The sequence below is a fragment of the Limanda limanda genome, chromosome 9 (assembly GCF_963576545.1).
Source record: "Limanda limanda chromosome 9, fLimLim1.1, whole genome shotgun sequence".
NCBI lineage: Eukaryota > Metazoa > Chordata > Actinopteri > Pleuronectiformes > Pleuronectidae > Limanda > Limanda limanda.
The window spans coordinates 14,153,443-14,171,401 of NC_083644.1; the positions used below are offsets into that span (position 1 = coordinate 14,153,443).

Here is a 17,959-nt window from a genome sequence, read left to right on the forward strand (position 1 = left end):
GTAGAGTCAAAGGGCAGTGCATTATTTTGGTGATGGTGCTGTGGTTATGTGGTGCAACCGATTCAAGTGGTGAGGTGTCCAAAGATTTTTTTTCCCTACAATATTGACAATTTATGCAGTAAAACTTAAAACTATATATATTTTTCCATATTCAGCTGTTAAATCAAAGGATTATGTAAATAGTCTTTTAAAATACTGCCTGAACCTGTGCAGCAAAGACAACTTCACATCTCATCTTTCACGTTAAACGTTGGCACTGTGGGCGACTCGCTAAAAATCACCTAAAACACTACAGCCAGACACGCTTTAAAGATACGAGGATTAAAACAAGTCACAGATTCAGGTTGTGGTGCTTCAGACCTTAAATGCATTGAAGTGTTGACACATGTTGCAACGTCAGACAGCTCCAGATCAGTGGAGGAGTGATGGGTCTGAACCAGGTCAATAAAACACTCGTGTGATAATAAACAAAGCCAAGCACCTCTTTTTTTGATGAATGAGTCTACTGCACTGCTTAAGATGAGTGAACTGCACAGGCACAAAGTGTTACTATCCCAGGTTCCAGCTGTTAATACTGCTGAAATACACACACGCACACACACACGCACACAGCGAGGACATGGCTGAATATCACTGTCCGTATGCAGACGATCCCCTTGTTTACCTGGTAAGGGCTATGGTGATTTTTTTTTTAAAGTTCACACAGTTAATGACTGAATCTGAAAGTAAAACTACAGATACTTAAGAGGAATAGTTGAACACAATGGGAGATTGACTTTTTGGCATTGATGAGGTGAGTAATGCTTTCCTGTAAACCACGCTACTGACTAGCTTAGCTTAGTTTAACACAAAGACTAGGTACTTAAGCTAATTTTTCTCTTAAAAGATTTATTTTTGGGATTATAATAATCTGTGGTGCTTTTTCTACCAATAAAAAGTGAAGCTAAACTGGCGTGAAGGAACAAATATGAACAGACACATTTGACACATTAAGATTTGGTGTAAGTTCAACTTTATATATATACAATTATGTCCGATGTCTATCCCAAATAAATGTTCATTAACAACAAAGAAAGATGCTTTAGAACTTGATTGAATTATCAAATTTTAGTTCTTTATGTCAAATAATTCAGATGTCTGCATGTACATGAGTCGTTTGAGAAATCGACGTACAAATATTTAAATGTGAGGCCAAAAGTTGGTCAGAGTTTTTCATCCAAATGTCGTGTAAAAGAAATTAAAATCTTAGAACATTTAATGCTTACAATACTAATTCTTCACAGATATATACGAGTGTGGTCAGGATCTCATCAAGCAGACAGTTTTGATGAGAAATTTCCAAAAGCGTCAAACTATCCCTTTAAGTTCAAACTGTCAGTCCGTCATTGTGTCACCTCGTCTGCGAACACATGAACATCTGATGTCCACTGACTGAAATAGAAACTGGAGTCTGAGATGCAACTCAATAACATTTCGGGATACAAAAAGCCATCTTCAGATATAAGCAGTCCAACTCTTTGATCGTAGAACATTAGAAAATCAGACGTGGGATTTTTAATTGGTGGATATGGAGAAGGCTGGCACTTGAGTAAAGTGAGCAAACATGTTCTGTTTTTTCTTTTTTGTCACATTGACTAGTTCACAGCTCAGGGTCTGTGGATAACATTGGCACAAAATGAGGAAGTAACACTTAGATCTATATGTTATCCACATACATCAGCAAATCGACCCCCTTCCCTTCCCTCCCTCCCTCCCTCCCTTCCCACCCCACACACACACCTCCACACTGATATGCGATACATATCTCATCCTACACACCTCAGAGATATTCTCAGGCTTAAAACTAGAACTGTTATTTTTAAATTCTCTCCAAATGGATTCCTTTAATGCAAAGCCGGGTAGAAGCAGCTCAAACTTAAAAAAAAAAAAATACAGGTTCGCCAAATAGGGGGTTTCATTAACAGCTGATAAATACTACAAACTGTACGGTAGTAGTAGAAAACAGAATTGTATAAAAAGTGATGTAAAACACTTGCTATAAGAAGCAGTATGGCGCTGCATGTGGTTTACCGTAAGCATGCTTTTAGTGTTCACTAGTATCAGAATGTGCTTCTATCGGGAAAGAAAGAGAAATAGCAATCTTCTTGTTGATCAGTGTGTAAAAAGGAATAGCAAGAGGAGAACATTGCAGTTGTCGATGCACGTATTACCTTCTTTTATGAATGGTATCGTAAGGCAGGATGAGACACTTAAGTGCCACATCCCAAAAGGAGCACAAGCCCCTTCTTTATCCGGCGCATGTGTGTCCAATGTTAATATTCAGAGATAGGCACCTGAGACAGCTGATGGATAGGTCCAACTCACGCACATTATTTGTTTTAATCTTAAAAAAAAAAAAAAAAATTAAGCCTTTAGATTAGAAGAACCAAAATAATGGAAGATGCCTGATGAGCAAATACTCAAAAATCAGAACTACTATCTCTATGGGTAAATAAGTCACGTGCTCCATGGTATACGTTTGTACTACAGTTTGTGAGTGCATCTCTAGCTCTCTATTAAATGTACATGTCTGTCTACCAAGTGTACTTTCTACACTAGCAATATCTAACAGTTCATAACATGTTTTTGGTGACGAAAAAGAAATTGCTGTGTGTTAAACCCTTCAATTTTTTTTGTTTGTTTTTTTTTTTTTTTTTTTACAGGCTTGTGGTGGCACTGATGTGTTTTTTGGAGTGGCTAACATGATTTCAGTCCCATGCAGTCACTCAGTTCACACCTTGTTAACAACAAAAAGGACACATTGATCCTTCATTTAGGAAAGAAAAAGAAAAATAACGTGGTGAGCACTGACAGACAGGTTTCTCACTCTTCTTCTGTTCTCTGGTCCTCAGAGGCCTCTGACAGAGTCACTGCTGTCCTTAAATCGTCTTGTCATATCCTCACATGGCGACTGAGCAATCTCTGTTTCTGATAGTCCATACACAAGTAGAGAGCAGCGTCTGCTCAGGGAGAACAGATCTCTCTCCACAGTGTCATTTGTATGGGCGACTTGAGATGCTCATGCCAAATTATAGGATAAGTGTAGATTCAGAAGGCTACAAGAGACACGATGCAGATGATGTTTAGGAGCATTATTGGGTTATTGATCATTTCACAGCAGTTTGCATGGAATGGCTGTGGTCTTCAGATATTCAGCATCTGATAATTTGAAATCCTCTCAGATCGAGACCAAAGCAGGACTTCCGAACATTTTCTTATTTTAGCCTAAAATTCACTTGCCTCTAGTTTGGAGCTAAAGCTGAATTCAAACTAAAAACCTTAAAACAAAGCTTGTTGGTTTTAAGCTCCGTCTCTATAATCACAACCACAGCAGTGTGACAGTTTCCTTCCAAAATAAAAGTCTGTGGTGAGGAATGCTCGGGGTGGTGTTGTCAAAAAACAAATAGCAAAAGAAAAGAATGCCATCACAGTCATCATTCACATGAAAGCAACATTTAGAGGTGCAGGATGCCCGAGTTAAGCCCACTGCCTGTGACCATAATACACATATAAATGAGGAAAGGGAGTTGAGCGGAGCCAAATAATTGTTTTTGAAAATTGTTGTTTGCTCGTCATCTGCTTTTTTTGTTTTGTTGCTGGATGAGAGAGGTTCACTGACAGCAAATGCTAGAAAATGTAAAGGAGACTTTTTAGGTCAAATTATGATCCGTTGCTATGTCGAACTGGTCTGAAAGTCACATGGGCCCAAATAAGTGTATTTGGCATTTTGATGTGTCAATAAGTGCATTTGAAACAAAACGTAAAACCCCCCAAATTATATTAAAAAACTCAAGGGTGGGAAATAAACTACAAAAATATATACATACACATTATATATGCATATATGATGCATATATACACACATAATGCTATACATATATACTGTCTTTATATATACATTTACATATTACACACCGACAGTCATCGCATTTGTTGTTGGTCATTGTAACAGACGAAATCTTCTACTTTTTCTCCTTCAGTTTTTTGTAACTTTTACTTTTGTTTTGATTGGACAACTCTACTGGACGGTTCTTATTTTTGTGTGTGTAGCTGGGCAAACAAGAAAATCACTTGGAAAGGTAGAAAGAGTCAGTACTCTCTCTCAGGTGGGCCGGAGAGAGGAGAACTGGGGGTGAATGAAGAGGATTTTGGCTGACAGTGTGCACCCCTCAGGTCCAGCCCAGCAGATGAGTTGGGGGATATCGTGGGTGGGGGGGAGTTTGCAAGGTGGAGGTTGGCAGGCAGTGATTGGGTGTGGCGGGGGGAGGAGGTCTGTTTTAGTTCCAGATCCGGAGGAAACTGTCCCAGGAGCCGGTGGCTACAGCCATGCCGTCTTCTGTCACCCCTAAACAGCTCACTCTGTTGTCGTGGCCCGCCAACACACCTGGAGGACAGGGAAACAGAGATTCTGAATATTTCTGCAAGTCAAAGTCAAGAGCCATTTAAACATGACAAAACAATTACTCAGAAATAACAACAAAGTCTTAAGCTTTGTAAGACAGGCCATGTTCATTCTATATAATATATTAATCAGGATGTCTGCTCTTATTTTGTTTATATTAGGAGGAAACATATGTTTGATTTAAGAGGACAATGAATATTTGATCAGTCAAATAAGGAACTGACAGAAAAATATAGCGACTGTCTTATACAATTGATCATTTAAGATATTTTTTAAGGCAAAAACATTCCCTCGTTCCAGTTTTTCAAGCATGAGATTTTGCTGATTTTCTTTGTTTAATGAGATAATCTTTGTCTGAAAATCCTCAAGATTTAGGAAATTGTGATGTCATTTGATTAAATTATTAATCAAGAAAATAATGGAATGGCTTTCTAATGCCACAAACATTACTACACATTTCCTTGTGCGTATCCACATGCATCTAGAGTGACCAATTGTTATCAGATCTCACTTCCTTTATCTATAATAAACAAATATAAACATTTCTATACCCAAAGACCAAATTATGTAATTTTAGCCGATCAGTATTTGTATGTCATTGTGAGAGTGTGAAAGCGTTGCCAGGAGGAGAATTCAGACATCATTTACCTGCGCGCTCCCCTTTCAGAGTGTCCCAAACATTGCAGTTGAAGTCATCGTAGCCGGCCAGGAGCAGACGGCCGCTCTTGGAGAAAGCCACAGAGGTGATCCCGCAGATGATGTTGTCATGGCTGTACATCATCAGCTCCTGGTCGGCACGCAGGTCGAACAGCCTGCAGGTGGCGTCATCTGAGCCTGTGCCAAAGGCGTTTCCATTGGGGAAAAACTACAGAAGACAAAAATGTTTAAATTAAGCTGTAGGAAAATGTTTTTATCCATTATATTGTGTTATTGAGGCAGGCACAAGGTTGGTTTCTCTAGAAACATATTTTCATCAAAAAGCTTCTTGTTCCTCCCAAGTGTAAGTCATTCCAGAGGGGGAGGAAACATGCAGCTTTAGAGACCTGCCTTAAAAAGGAGCAGGACATAATTCCAGTAGGGGAATCAAAATTATCAATACATAGTTAAATGAAACATATTGACATTTCCAAATATTAGCTTATCAGGCCAAAAATTGTTCCTTTGGATTCATATGTCTATGAGTCTTCTCTGTATTGGATTAAATGGAGGGTAAACTGAGTTATAATCATTACAGTAATGTGTTATATTTAATCTGCAGCCAGAATCACGTTCCTGCTGTGTGTTTGTCACTAAATGTCCAGTACTCACGGTGACAGCGTTGATGTCGGACACGTGGCCGGTGAAGGACTGCCTGCACATGCCATCACGGATGTCCCAAAGCTTGGAGGTGGCATCACAGGCTCCTGACACAAAGGTCTTGTAGTCAGGGCTGAGAGACAAACTCATCACGTCTCCTGTGTGGCCAGTGAAGACGGTAGCCTGCTGGCCTGTCTCTATGTCCCACAATGCACTGAAAAAAAAATCTTTTGGTTAGAAACGATTACTGAAAATGTGCCTATTTAATGTGAATAGAATATTTTCTATCATGTGAACAGCCTTGTTCTTTAGGCTGCAGGCGAGGCCACAATGTCGCTGACTCACCAGGTGGTGTCTCCAGAGCTGGTCAGTATCTGGTTGTCATCCAAGAAACGACAGCAGGACAAATAACCTGCAGATAAACAGAGGTTCCACATCAGATAGGAAGAGATCTCTCCTTTGCTTTGTCAGTTCCCCTAAACAAAGCACTTGACTCTTAACCAGAGCCGGCAGTTACTGAACTGAGCTCTGATTTCAGTTGTGTTCAAGTAGTTATGTTCACACAAAAAAAGAAGAGTTGGGCCTGTATTGAAATATCAACACCAGGGCTGCCTTCATGTTGTGGTATGATAAAAATGGCCATTCTCTGTAGTTAATCATCAAAGCAGTTGTCTCTGTTAATAGGGAGCCACACATTTGTATGTGTATTACAGAGTGCCTGCAAGTCAATCTATGAAAACAAATTCAAGAAACATAAATATATTGAAGTATAAATAAACACCATACTGAGCATAAAGGTTGTTAGGTCTCCTTTTATTTTTATTTATTGGCCGGTGGCCCTGTGCTCACCTGTGTGTCCCGGCAGCTCTCGCGTAACGCGCACATTGCCTTCACGGGTCTTCAGGCTGTATATAGAGCATATGTTGTCCAGGCCTCCGCAGGCCACATAGTTACCGGAGGGGGCGTAGGCGCATGTCATCACCCATGAGGAGCGCAGTGGGATGGCATGCATCTATGGACAAGGAGAGCAAAAGTCATCTCTTTATTAAGTGCAATATGAGGAAATAATGTTAAGTTTAAAGGCTAATCTGAGTTAAGGAAAAGTTTGGAAGCGGTTTTGTGCTTTTAAGTATTAAACACAAAATTTTGCAACTTCTATTTGTATGGGTAACACAGAGACAAAGGATGTAAAGCATCCTGGAACTTAAACGTAATGCAGATTTTTATCCCAATATTGTCGGTAACGTTTTCTCCTTTATCACATAAAGAACTAAATAAACTGTACAGTGGCCTAAAATGGAAGCTGGACAGTTGATATTAACTTGTAATAAGTACAAGTTATTACAAAAATCAAAAAAGGAAAGTTAGTAAAATCTGACAGGAGTGATACAAAGAATGACTTCTTCATGTACTTTGCCTCAGATTTTAATACAAATGTTACTTATTCATTCCATCTTCCACCAGATTACGAAACAACAATAAGTAGGAGCACAAATGTTTTTGATTGCTTTTCGTTGTCCACACTAGACATGTGAAGTGGAGTATGTATTGTAGCTTAAATGTTTGATGTTTGGTGTATTAACCATGTATTTATATACAAGTGGTCTATTTTGCTGTATGTTATGTGATGCATTGGGACCTTTTGGGACAAAATATACCATAGATTGCCTTTCCTTACACATTCTACCGTTGAATATCAGTAATCACACCTTATTTGTTGTGTAGCTGTCCCAGATGATAAGCTTTCCATCCTGCGAGGCACTGACGAGTAACCTGGAAACAGATGAAAAACAGCAGCATGAAAGAAGGCTCACATGTTGGAAAATCCACATAATCTTAGGTACATGCACCTGGTTCATTAAAAGCAATGAGACCCTGCCACCTTACAGACTGCCTACTGTACTACACTGTCTGAAAGACTACACGGTGCTCTGTCTAAAAGCATTCAGCTCTTCAGTGAGCTCCCTACTGCTCATTTCCCTCCAACGTCCCTTTTCCTCCCTCTCCCGGTGGACGTCTCCTCATCCAGGGAAGCCACTTTAAATGTCCTACTCCATGCAATATTTATCATGTTGGTTATGTAAAAGAGCCTGCTGTTGGGTGGGAGGCCCGAGGAGTTGGGAAAGCACGAGAAACAAGCTGTGATGGGACATCAAGGATAGAAAAGGAATAGGAGAGGAGGAAGTGAGAACAGGGAGGACAGAGTGAGTGCAGGAGGTGGTACAGATGCAGGAACAGCTGGAACCCTTCCCCCCCATCCTGACTGCGTGTTTTTATCTCGCTGGGGACAGGAAATGGTTTGACTGTGCTACGCTGCAATCAAGAGGAGGGCCATCGAGCTCAAATGTCAGTGGCTGTATACAAAATAAACACTGGTGTCCTGCAGGGTCACCCAGGGGGTGTTAGGCACACATGTGCACACATTCACACCAACACGCTTAAAAGACTCATCTGTACTGAACAATGAATAATCAAAATTGTAATATATTAGTATTATCAGAGTTAAGCTTTGTAATAAAACACTAAGGCTCTCTTATGCTCAATGACAGATCCTTACACTGACGGAGCTTTCTGTTTGTACTCATTTTGTCCAAATTTCGTGTAATCTTCTGAAGCTAATAGTGTGTGGACTAAACGAAGCAGTACCACTGGATATTGCAGGGGGCAGTGCCTGATAGTTCAAGCGAAACAACCATAGCACACGAGGAAGAAATGTCAAAAATGGCAGCACTTTTTGAAGTTGGTAAGTTGGACCAATGCTGTTTACAACACGGCCTCTTTTGCCTACATCTTATGAGGTAGATTATTACAACCGTCTCCACTGTCGCCATGTTCGTCGTGGAAGACACTCGACCTCTGCGTTGCCCTCTGGTGGATATATTGCTTAACAACCATGCCAAAGTAAAGACTGCATTGGGAGGACATAGGCAGTGACATTTGCATCGTTTAAAACAGGTCTTATCTCTTTTTATGCATAACGGCAGCATAAATGAGCCTTTAGTCTCAAGCAAAAACTTTCAGTAGTGAAAAAAGGACAGGAGTGTGTTATGTATGTCTTCTAAAATCTACAAAATTTAAACTATAACAACATCATCTACATTTTTAACTACATCATCTTCCTATTTCCTTTTTTCTACAACATTAGTGTTCTGCATGCATACTAAGGTGAAAATAAAACTGTGGCTGATAAGTTTCTGTGCTCAAAATTGCAACAAATTGTTAAAAAGGCAGTTTGAATTTAATACAACTCCAAGTGTGAGGCCGCACTTGCTGTCCAATCTGGACGCTGTTTACAGTAGATCTTACAAACTGCATCTTTAACTAAATGTGAGTCTGAGGTGGCTGTGTGTCTCTGTGCCTGGTGAATATCATTACTGTGCTCATAGTGAGGGTGTAAATTAGTGCTAGCACTTAAACAGATGTACAGTAGTAGTGGCGGTGGCAGTAGTGACAGTCATTTATGGTGGTATTAGTCATATTAGTAGAATAGTAGTAAGTAGTAGTAGTAGTAATAGTAATAGCAGTAGCGGTACTGGTAGTAGTATATAGTCCCACACCTGGGACTGCCGTCACTGCCCCAGTGCATTGCATTGAGAGACAGATGGACAGAGAGAAAGATCAAGAGTGACACAGACATATTAAACACAGAGAAAGACAACTTTCAACGTCAATGATACAATAACAGCCTTGAACTCCTCAATCATATATTATTGTTTCAGTGTATAGTTACAGTGACAATATGCTGTAATACTGAGAGCTGCTCTACTAAAAGTGGTGAGTCAAGTAGAATACTAATTAGTGTTGGTTTTTGTGTAAACAATAATGTAAGAAAATTAATCAAATCAGGCACTTTTTGGGAGACCGATATTTGCTGGATTCCTGTACCCTGCTTTCGGTGTGTTCATGTTTGGCTGGAATGAAACCTGCAAACATGTATGCTCTCACTGGCACTTTATTGCCCATCACTGGCAAAGATCTTTACAGTTGTAGTGTTAGCAGTAGTCAAGGTGACTCTTGTGCCAGATTTTGACGATGGATGAGGGGGAAAAAATTACTTTTAATGGTCCTACAATAAGCATAATATTAGAGAAGAAATTAGGCAAATTGTGGTCATTATGATATGATTTAATTTGACTTTTGTCTCGTTCAGAAAACTTTAGACATTTCATGAGAACTACAAATAATTTGACTTCAGTGTGTAAACCTATACCAGCTCCTGTTTAAAAAAACGAAAACTTGATGAAGAAAACCTGCAGCAGTCACTTCCAAACATTTTCCAGAAACAAAAAAGAAAGCTGAACGATAGTACAACTCATCTTTTATTTGCTAAATGCCCCTAAAATTACAACAAATTACACAAAATAAATGCAGAGGAACAAACAGGTTTATTTCATAAACTGATGGAAGCTACTAATTGTGTTCTTTGTAGAGTTATTAGTCTACCTGGAGTCGCTTCCCCAGTGCATAGCATAGATCTTGGCCAGGTGGCCCCTGAGAGTGCGTCGCGTCCGCATCTGTATCCGGCCCACTGAGTCCAGACCAGCTGTGATCTGCCAAAACACAGGAGGACGCGTCAGCAGTTACACTCGGGGTACCTACGCACTTATCACCACTGGACACTAGTTGAGCAAAACAGGCCAACATCACTCAGCAGTGAACAGTGAAGAATAATAGCGGAGGTTATTACTGCAGTATAATATCTGTGTGTATATATATGGTCTGTGTAAGAACATATCTTTGTAAATACTGAAGAGCTGAGGATAAACAGGGTCCAGAAATATTTGTAATGTTTATTTTGACCATAGACTGTATATAAAAGATGGACGACTTGACTGCTCCCCCGAAGTGAAGCCAAATTATCTTGATTGCCCACTTGTGGCTGGCTGCAGCATGGGTCTAAAACCACACCTCATCCATGTTAGTGGATGGGACACAGACAAAACTAAAAATTCAAAGTAAACATCAAACCATTTTTTCCCAAACTTGGTTTCTGTCATTAAGGTAGTTCTTATCACACCAATTTTTGTACAAGTGTACATTTTTCTGTGAGGATGGTTTAAATGAGTTATTGGATACAATCAAAACAGGGTGAAACACCATGATTGTCAGTGAAGAATGACTCACGATTGGTCAATTGTATCAACATGACCACACTACCATGGTTCCATCTGTGATCACTACTGTGGAGACCATGGCTCCAATTACACAAGATAGCGGCAATCGTACCCAGAATATTTTAGCTTTATTTCGGGAAATGCGTGTTAGGAAATGCAGTCTAGTATTTTGACTAGGTCAAAACTTAACTCTTGGATTTCCCTGCATAGTGCTCTGCCTTGTGACTTTATAAAACTACTTTTTATTAAACATTTTTTCACATGATTTAGGTTATTTATAGTAACTTTTAACATTTCCCCTCTTGTGAAAACACAGATGTTGAGATGCAAACTCGTACAGGAAATAAATGTTTTTATTATTTACCAAGTAATGTGAATATGAGGAGCGAGTCTCTTACCTGTGACAGAGTGGAGTCGCTGCAGGCTTTCCTGGCATCCTGCAACAAAACAAAAATCTCAAAAATCACGTGGATCAGAGACAAATTTCAGCTTATTCAGTCAATTCACACCTTAAACAAAAAGGAGAAAGACAGACTTTAAAAAATAAATGATGAAAAAGTTACTTTGAAAAAGTGTCTGAACATGAACAGTTATAGCCAAAGGTCACAGAATAATCACACAGGATCAATTTATAGAATCCAATTTGTATGGGGGGGATGCCTGATTGACTAGTTATATGCCAAGTGCGTCAGTGTCTCATCAGAAACTGTGTGAGTCACAGCTTATAGAGAACAGACAGTGGCACACATGTGATGTACACACACGTACATAACTCATACAAACACGTCAACATAAACAAACACATGCAAACACAATGTAGCCGTACCCGGATCTGATTGCGTAGTTGCTCGGCTTCCTGCCGCAACTGTTCCAGCTCACTCATTGTCCCTCTGTGGTGTGTTCAGGTCACCCTCTGCTCCAAATACTGACTGGCCTGGGAAAACACACGTGCCTACACGTGTGCACTCACACACAGACACACACTCACTCAAACGCACCCACACACTCAGGCGTTTTTACCAGTTGACACCTGCAAGACAGAGAGACAAAAATACTATGAGTTAATAAGGCGGACGGAGAGCGAAGGATGGAACACTTCCATCAGACAAACATAAGTATCCTGTTTGGGTTCAGACCAAAGAGGAGGGTGCTGTGGAGAGTTGGGAAGGGTGGGGCCGGGTTGGGGCCTGGAGGGTGGCCTGGCTCTTCAAACACCCCCAGTATGGTTCAAAAGGCCATCTGAGCCCGGCTCTGACCTTTTCTGACTCAATCAGCCTTTTGTGTTGTTGCAGTGCACCATTTGCTCAACCCAGCCCAAAGAACCCTGAACATACGTGTGTATCTGTGTGTTGTGAACTACAGGCAGCCATCAACGGTTTATTAGACAATAGGGCCAAGGGAGAACAAAAACATATGTGCATGTATTTACCTGTGAGTGCATTACATGTTTATTTATTTGAATGCGTGTCTGGGTTTAGTGTGTCAGATTCAGCAGCATCTGTTTGTATGTGCGTGTGTGCATATGCAGGTTGCCACTACATTTACCTTGGGGAGAATGAATGTGGGTCATGAAGCACTTAGACACTCCTCAGAAAATGTTTGGACCGCACCCCCACCCCCATTTTCCAGGCTGTTTTACAGTCTGCCGTTCAGAAATCTAACCCTCCCAAGATTAAATTTTCATTTCCAGTTTCTATAATTCAACAATTAGGCCGAATCCAGCCGTTCCTCTCCACCGGAAATCATGTTAATGTAAAGAGGAGGATGCTTTTGTTTTATATTCATTTAAAACCATTCAGGCACATTTTCATCTTCACCATTAAAGAAAACACATCTTTATACAAATAGGAAATACTTAAAATGAAATAGTTCAATTAGCAAAGAAGATATTGTGCAATTATCTGTTTGAGAAGCTACTCCTTTAAGATTCTCAGTTTTGGTCATTTTTCCTTTTCTCTACTCACACAAGAGAGGAAGCATTGGACCCCTCATTGTGGAGTCTCGTCTCAGCCAAGGAGGCCCTTGACAGTAACGAGGCATGAGGGACAGCAAGAGTTGCAGTGCTTTCAGCTGCCTGAGAGTGACGTTACTCCCTCCGTCGGATGACGCAACCCCCCTGAAGAGAGGCTCTCAGCGTCAGCTCGCCTGTGATGTGGTGCTGCTTTATTACTGCCATGGATCCATTCACACCGTATGCCCTCTGAAGTCTGCCACGTCACACAGAGCGCACTGTGGACTACTAAAGCACCCGATATGCCCTTCTACAATCGTCTAAAAAACGTTTTCAATCAATGTTTTCAGCCTCAGGCCTGTGTTGTGAACTGCAACGGAGCACACAGGAGAGATGACATGGGAAATAAATAACGCAGGTAGGATGGAGGATGATCCTGAAAAACGAGATGCTTCAGGGGCTTTCCCATCAATGTGGACTAAACTTACAGCCCTGGTGTTAAGGCAAGCAATGGGCCTGAGTTATGAGAGTGCCACATGAATCACATTTGGATACTAAATAATAGTAAATTTTAAACCAAAACAGGACACTCAAAACTGAAACTATCATGAACTGCATGTCAACCGCAATCCCTGTGAGTGTGAGTATGTGTTTTCTCCAGCTGCGTGACTTGAGTCATGCAGCAGATCCAATACAGGACCGGAGCATGGCACACGATTGGGGGTGACAAAGGCGGAGCTGTGCGCCGGAGCTGCCTATTGTTTAGTATGAGGCTGCCAGCTACAGTAGATAGGGCTGCTTGGCACCACCACAGACTGTGGCCATGGAAACTACAATTGCTCCTCCTCAGTAATGACACAGACCAACCAACCAGCCGCCCATCCAACCTGTTGAGCCTGGTGCTCTCTGAAGTCAGCAGATCCCAGCTGTCATAAAACTATGTGCAACCACATAATTCTCAGACATTAGTTATCCAGGGGCGCAGATATACCTGAGACAATAATCACAATAGTCCAGCATCGGAAATACCTCTGATACATCCGAAAATGTCGGGTCGCGCAGCAGCAAGTATGCAAATCTTTGTACCTATCCAATATCATAGCTTTCAGAATATTAGTTTCACTCTGATAAAAACAGCAATTTTCATAATTCTTCGTCGACCCACAACAGCAGTTAAGTGTACTACCACTACCAAGTACTGTTTTAAGAAGATCTGATTTCTGGTAGTGTAGTCTTAGCCAGAGCAAGCTAAAATGTCAGCAATTTGGCAATATTTCACAGTGGAAACCACTGGAAAGTCCCACTGATAAATGCTGATGTGTAACGTATGAAAGATCTCAGTTTCCAGAGGTGGCATAAGTGTGGCCAGATACAAAACTAGCAATCTCATAAAGCATTTTTAAGGACTTTCACATGAAAGAACATGAGTTCACCAAGACAAATGGAAAAAAAGACAAAGTGTAGCAAAAACCTGGAAACCACATCCAAAAGATACAATAAATTTGACAAAGACAGCCCCAAAACAAAACAGATAAAAACAAACGCAGTACAGTAGATCAGTACTCAATATCTGTTAATATGCAATGTCCAGGTATCGGACTTGCTATCAGAAAGTGAAAAATAGTATTGGCTCAGGTTTATACATGGTCAATGCGAAGAAGAGGTGAAGGTTCACTAATACACGACCATTACATATAATGACTCTGGTTAAACAGATCAAATAGTCTTTAATTCAATAATCCATCACTCTATCAGATAATTATTATATACAAATATAGCATCATCCTCAACCTTAGTCATCACTGAATGTAATGAGCTAAAACGGATTTTACAGACCTTTTTCTGATAGAACGGAAATTGGGTTTTCTGACATTTTGTTACAAACAATTAATGATTTGAATAAGAAAAAAATATCAGTCCTTAGTTGTAACTTTTTTCTTTTTTTAAACCAACGTTTATGCGAGAATCTTTAATGGGTACACAGCTGTTTTTGAACCGGATCGGTGAGACCTTCTCATCCTTGTGGATTATATACAGTAAAAAGTCAGTCACATCTGCTTCAATCAACAACTATACTATAATACAAGTGAAGAAAGCCGCAGGAGGTGCAGGCAGTGCAGGCAGTGCAGCTGCACCCAGAGCCACAGGCGCCCAACAACATGAAATGGTCAGGAAGCTAAGGAATTAACATTATGAAATGCCAGGTCTAAACAAGTTCCTGCAACATGGCCCACCAAGAGGGCTTTACACAAATACTATGTGGATTTACAGTAAGATCCTAATATTTATAATGATCAAAACAACATTCTATAAGCTGGACTAAGTATTTAACTTTCACTGCAGTGAACACAGAAAATAGATGGACTCTATACATTCATACATTTTGTCTGTTCTGATCATTTTGATTGATGTTTAAATGCAACAAAATGTTTAATTTGCAATATGTGAAATAACTATAAGCTTTAGTATTGAGTTCTTTATTTATCCTCAACTGTTTGTATTTTTAACTTATAATAATCAATGGAAAAATATGCCAGACATGCTCAGTTATGCATGATAGTAGTTTGAAATTTGTTAAACATATTTAGAGTAAATTTCCTTCACTAGTAAAATATACATAAAGATATCACCAGAACCCTCAAGTAAAACAACTAACAGTTAATTTTTTTCTCATGAATGATCTTTATATTACCAAATGTTTTTCATGAACATCTTTGTAGTTGCTTTTATTGTAAAAAATACATTTGACTATTGACTGTGCGGTTATCTAAACATTTTAACTTTTTTTTTACCATTTAGGAATGTACACAAGGAATTGATAACTGGAATTGATAAGCCAAATCAGAATAGATGAAAAAATATACTAAATCCTCCACCCGATCCTCCTTTTGCAGGTTCTATTTAAGAGCCTATTTCGATGTTTGAAATGTAAATGCTTAATGAGCTCCACTGAAAATCAATGGCAAACTACCAGCTGTTTTTTTTTATTTATAAGAGTGGAAACTAGATGAAGGAAGGCAGATCCACCAGGTGCAAACTTGTTCAGGTAACACGCTAACTATTCCAAACATCCAGAGAATGGAGGAAATACCTGGTGAGATTCCAGTAAGGTGAACGACTACATACCTTCCTTCTGTTCAGTTGATCCACATTCACACCATATCCTTCATGTTTCGTTAACATCGAATTCGACGTTAAGAGACAGTTTTAATTCTTATTAAGAAAAAATGGACAGGAACACAGTGAGTGTGTGTGATGATTGTTTGAGCGTCTTTGATCACGGGTGTCACACCTACACCAGAATTACACACAATGTAGTCACAGACCAGTCATTCTTTTTTACAATTAGTAAAATTACAAGAAGCTGATTAGATGAGAACTGATTCAAATTACATCCTTATTCTGAAGCCAGATGATCCTTTGATGTGAAAGTTTTAGATTTTCTGTGAACATCTAGCTGTTGTTTTGATGTCACCACAACTGAGGTGTAGTTTAGGTTTGGTCACATACAGCTGTAAAACTAAAAAAGGTCGAGCAGGAACATGCACTACAGTGTATCTGCATGCTATGAAAGAGAATATTTTTCAGAAATCAAGATTATACACTACTGTATTACAATGATTGGTGTTTCTTTTTTGTCGATTCCATTTATATCAGTGGGGGCAATGTGAAAAACAGAAAGACCTCTCAATATGATGTATAATACAGTTCAACATGACCCCCAAAGAACTGCATCTTATAGGTTGATTATACAGTTTAATCATGACCTCATTAAAGATTTCCACAAAAATGCAATTATATTAACTGTCATGAAGGTATCAATGATTGGAAAAACTACGTTATAGATTGTATGTGTATATTAAAGTGAGTGTCGATCATATTTGATAAGGTCAACTTTACTTTACTGTTCTCATTGGTAGTCAAATCACTGATATCAATATAGTGAAGATATTATTGCTCAGTCCTACACTATCTTTGATGTTGACCGGTCACGGGTTTAGGACTTCTAGTAATAAGTATTTTTACTAATGGTTATTATTTTTTCTATTGATTAAATAATAACTTTAACCTATAAAAACTGTGAGAATAATAAAATATGAAATATATTTAATAATATACAGTGACAGAAAAATAGTAAATCCTCACACTGGATAAGCTGCAATCAGAGGATTTGATATTTTACTCGAATAATTCACGATTTAATTATCTATCCTAATAAAAGTACTGACACCATTAGGTAAAAACTAACCAGAACCAAATGAACTGTAGATTTAAAGAACTATAGAAACTAACATGATCAACTTTAACTACATATCATTGAATCTGTGCCATCATAAACCTACTGTCCTAAAATAAATAAATAAATATATATTTATAACATACCAGCAGCATCACATGGAGACATTGACAACAGGCATGTAAATAATTTCTACACATCTGTATGAGCCGATGACAGAGCACAGAGACATTTTCTGATACGAGCCACAAATTGCTCGAGTCGTCACGCAACCAGTGTGATGAGGGCGGACTGTGTGTGTGTGTGTGTGTATGTGTGTGTGTGTGTATGTCTGTCTGTCTGTCTGTATGTATGTATGTATGTGTGTTTGATGGGAAAAGGGGGGGGGGCAGGGTTAATAACGCAAATGAGAAAACATCTGTATGAACCGCGAAGAGAAGAATGTGCGTGTGTCGCAGCTGCACAGTCATTTAACAGACAGGGGGGGGGGGGCAAGGCCGCGTCTGGTCGTCGGTGGATTTCCAGCAGGAACAAACCAGTGCTGAGGCACCAGTGTGGACAGTTATGTCAACAGGAGTCCGTCAAGCTTATGTCGACACCTCCACCTCGGCTACACGACCATTACACAGGAGCAGGAGAACCGGCCACCCCCCCCCGGAGAGAGAGAACCATCCACCCAGAGACGAGCCCTCACGTCCTCACCTGAAACAGGCTGCTTCTCTCCGGCTCCCTGCGTCCTCTCGACCCGCTCCTGTTCTCACACGACAGCAGCCATCACGGTCCCTGCCGGGAGACGAAGCCCGCAGGCAGCCAAGCTCACTACAACTCGGTTTCACCGCTTTAGAGGCTCAGGAACGAGCTACTCGGGTCCATTAGACTAAAAGCAACTGTTCACCAACCGAGCTAATCACCACACCCAT

General features: G+C 39.9%; 1 protein-coding gene across 1 annotated transcript; it reads right to left on the reverse strand.

Annotated features, from left to right (window-relative positions):
- Positions 1-1,772: 1,772 nt before the first annotated feature.
- On the reverse strand, positions 1,773-17,943 carry LOC133010218 (guanine nucleotide-binding protein subunit beta-4). The gene is made up of 10 exons (XM_061077715.1): positions 17,742-17,943; positions 11,678-11,881; positions 11,250-11,288; positions 10,181-10,287; positions 7,447-7,510; positions 6,587-6,749; positions 6,083-6,149; positions 5,750-5,951; positions 5,090-5,306; positions 1,773-4,423 (listed from the first exon to the last, which is right to left on the reverse strand). Exons 2-10 carry the CDS (start codon positions 11,732-11,734, stop codon positions 4,317-4,319), a joined length of 1,023 nt encoding a protein of 340 aa, XP_060933698.1. The 5' UTR covers positions 11,735-11,881; positions 17,742-17,943; the 3' UTR covers positions 1,773-4,316.
- Between the last annotated feature and the right edge of the window lie 16 nt (positions 17,944-17,959).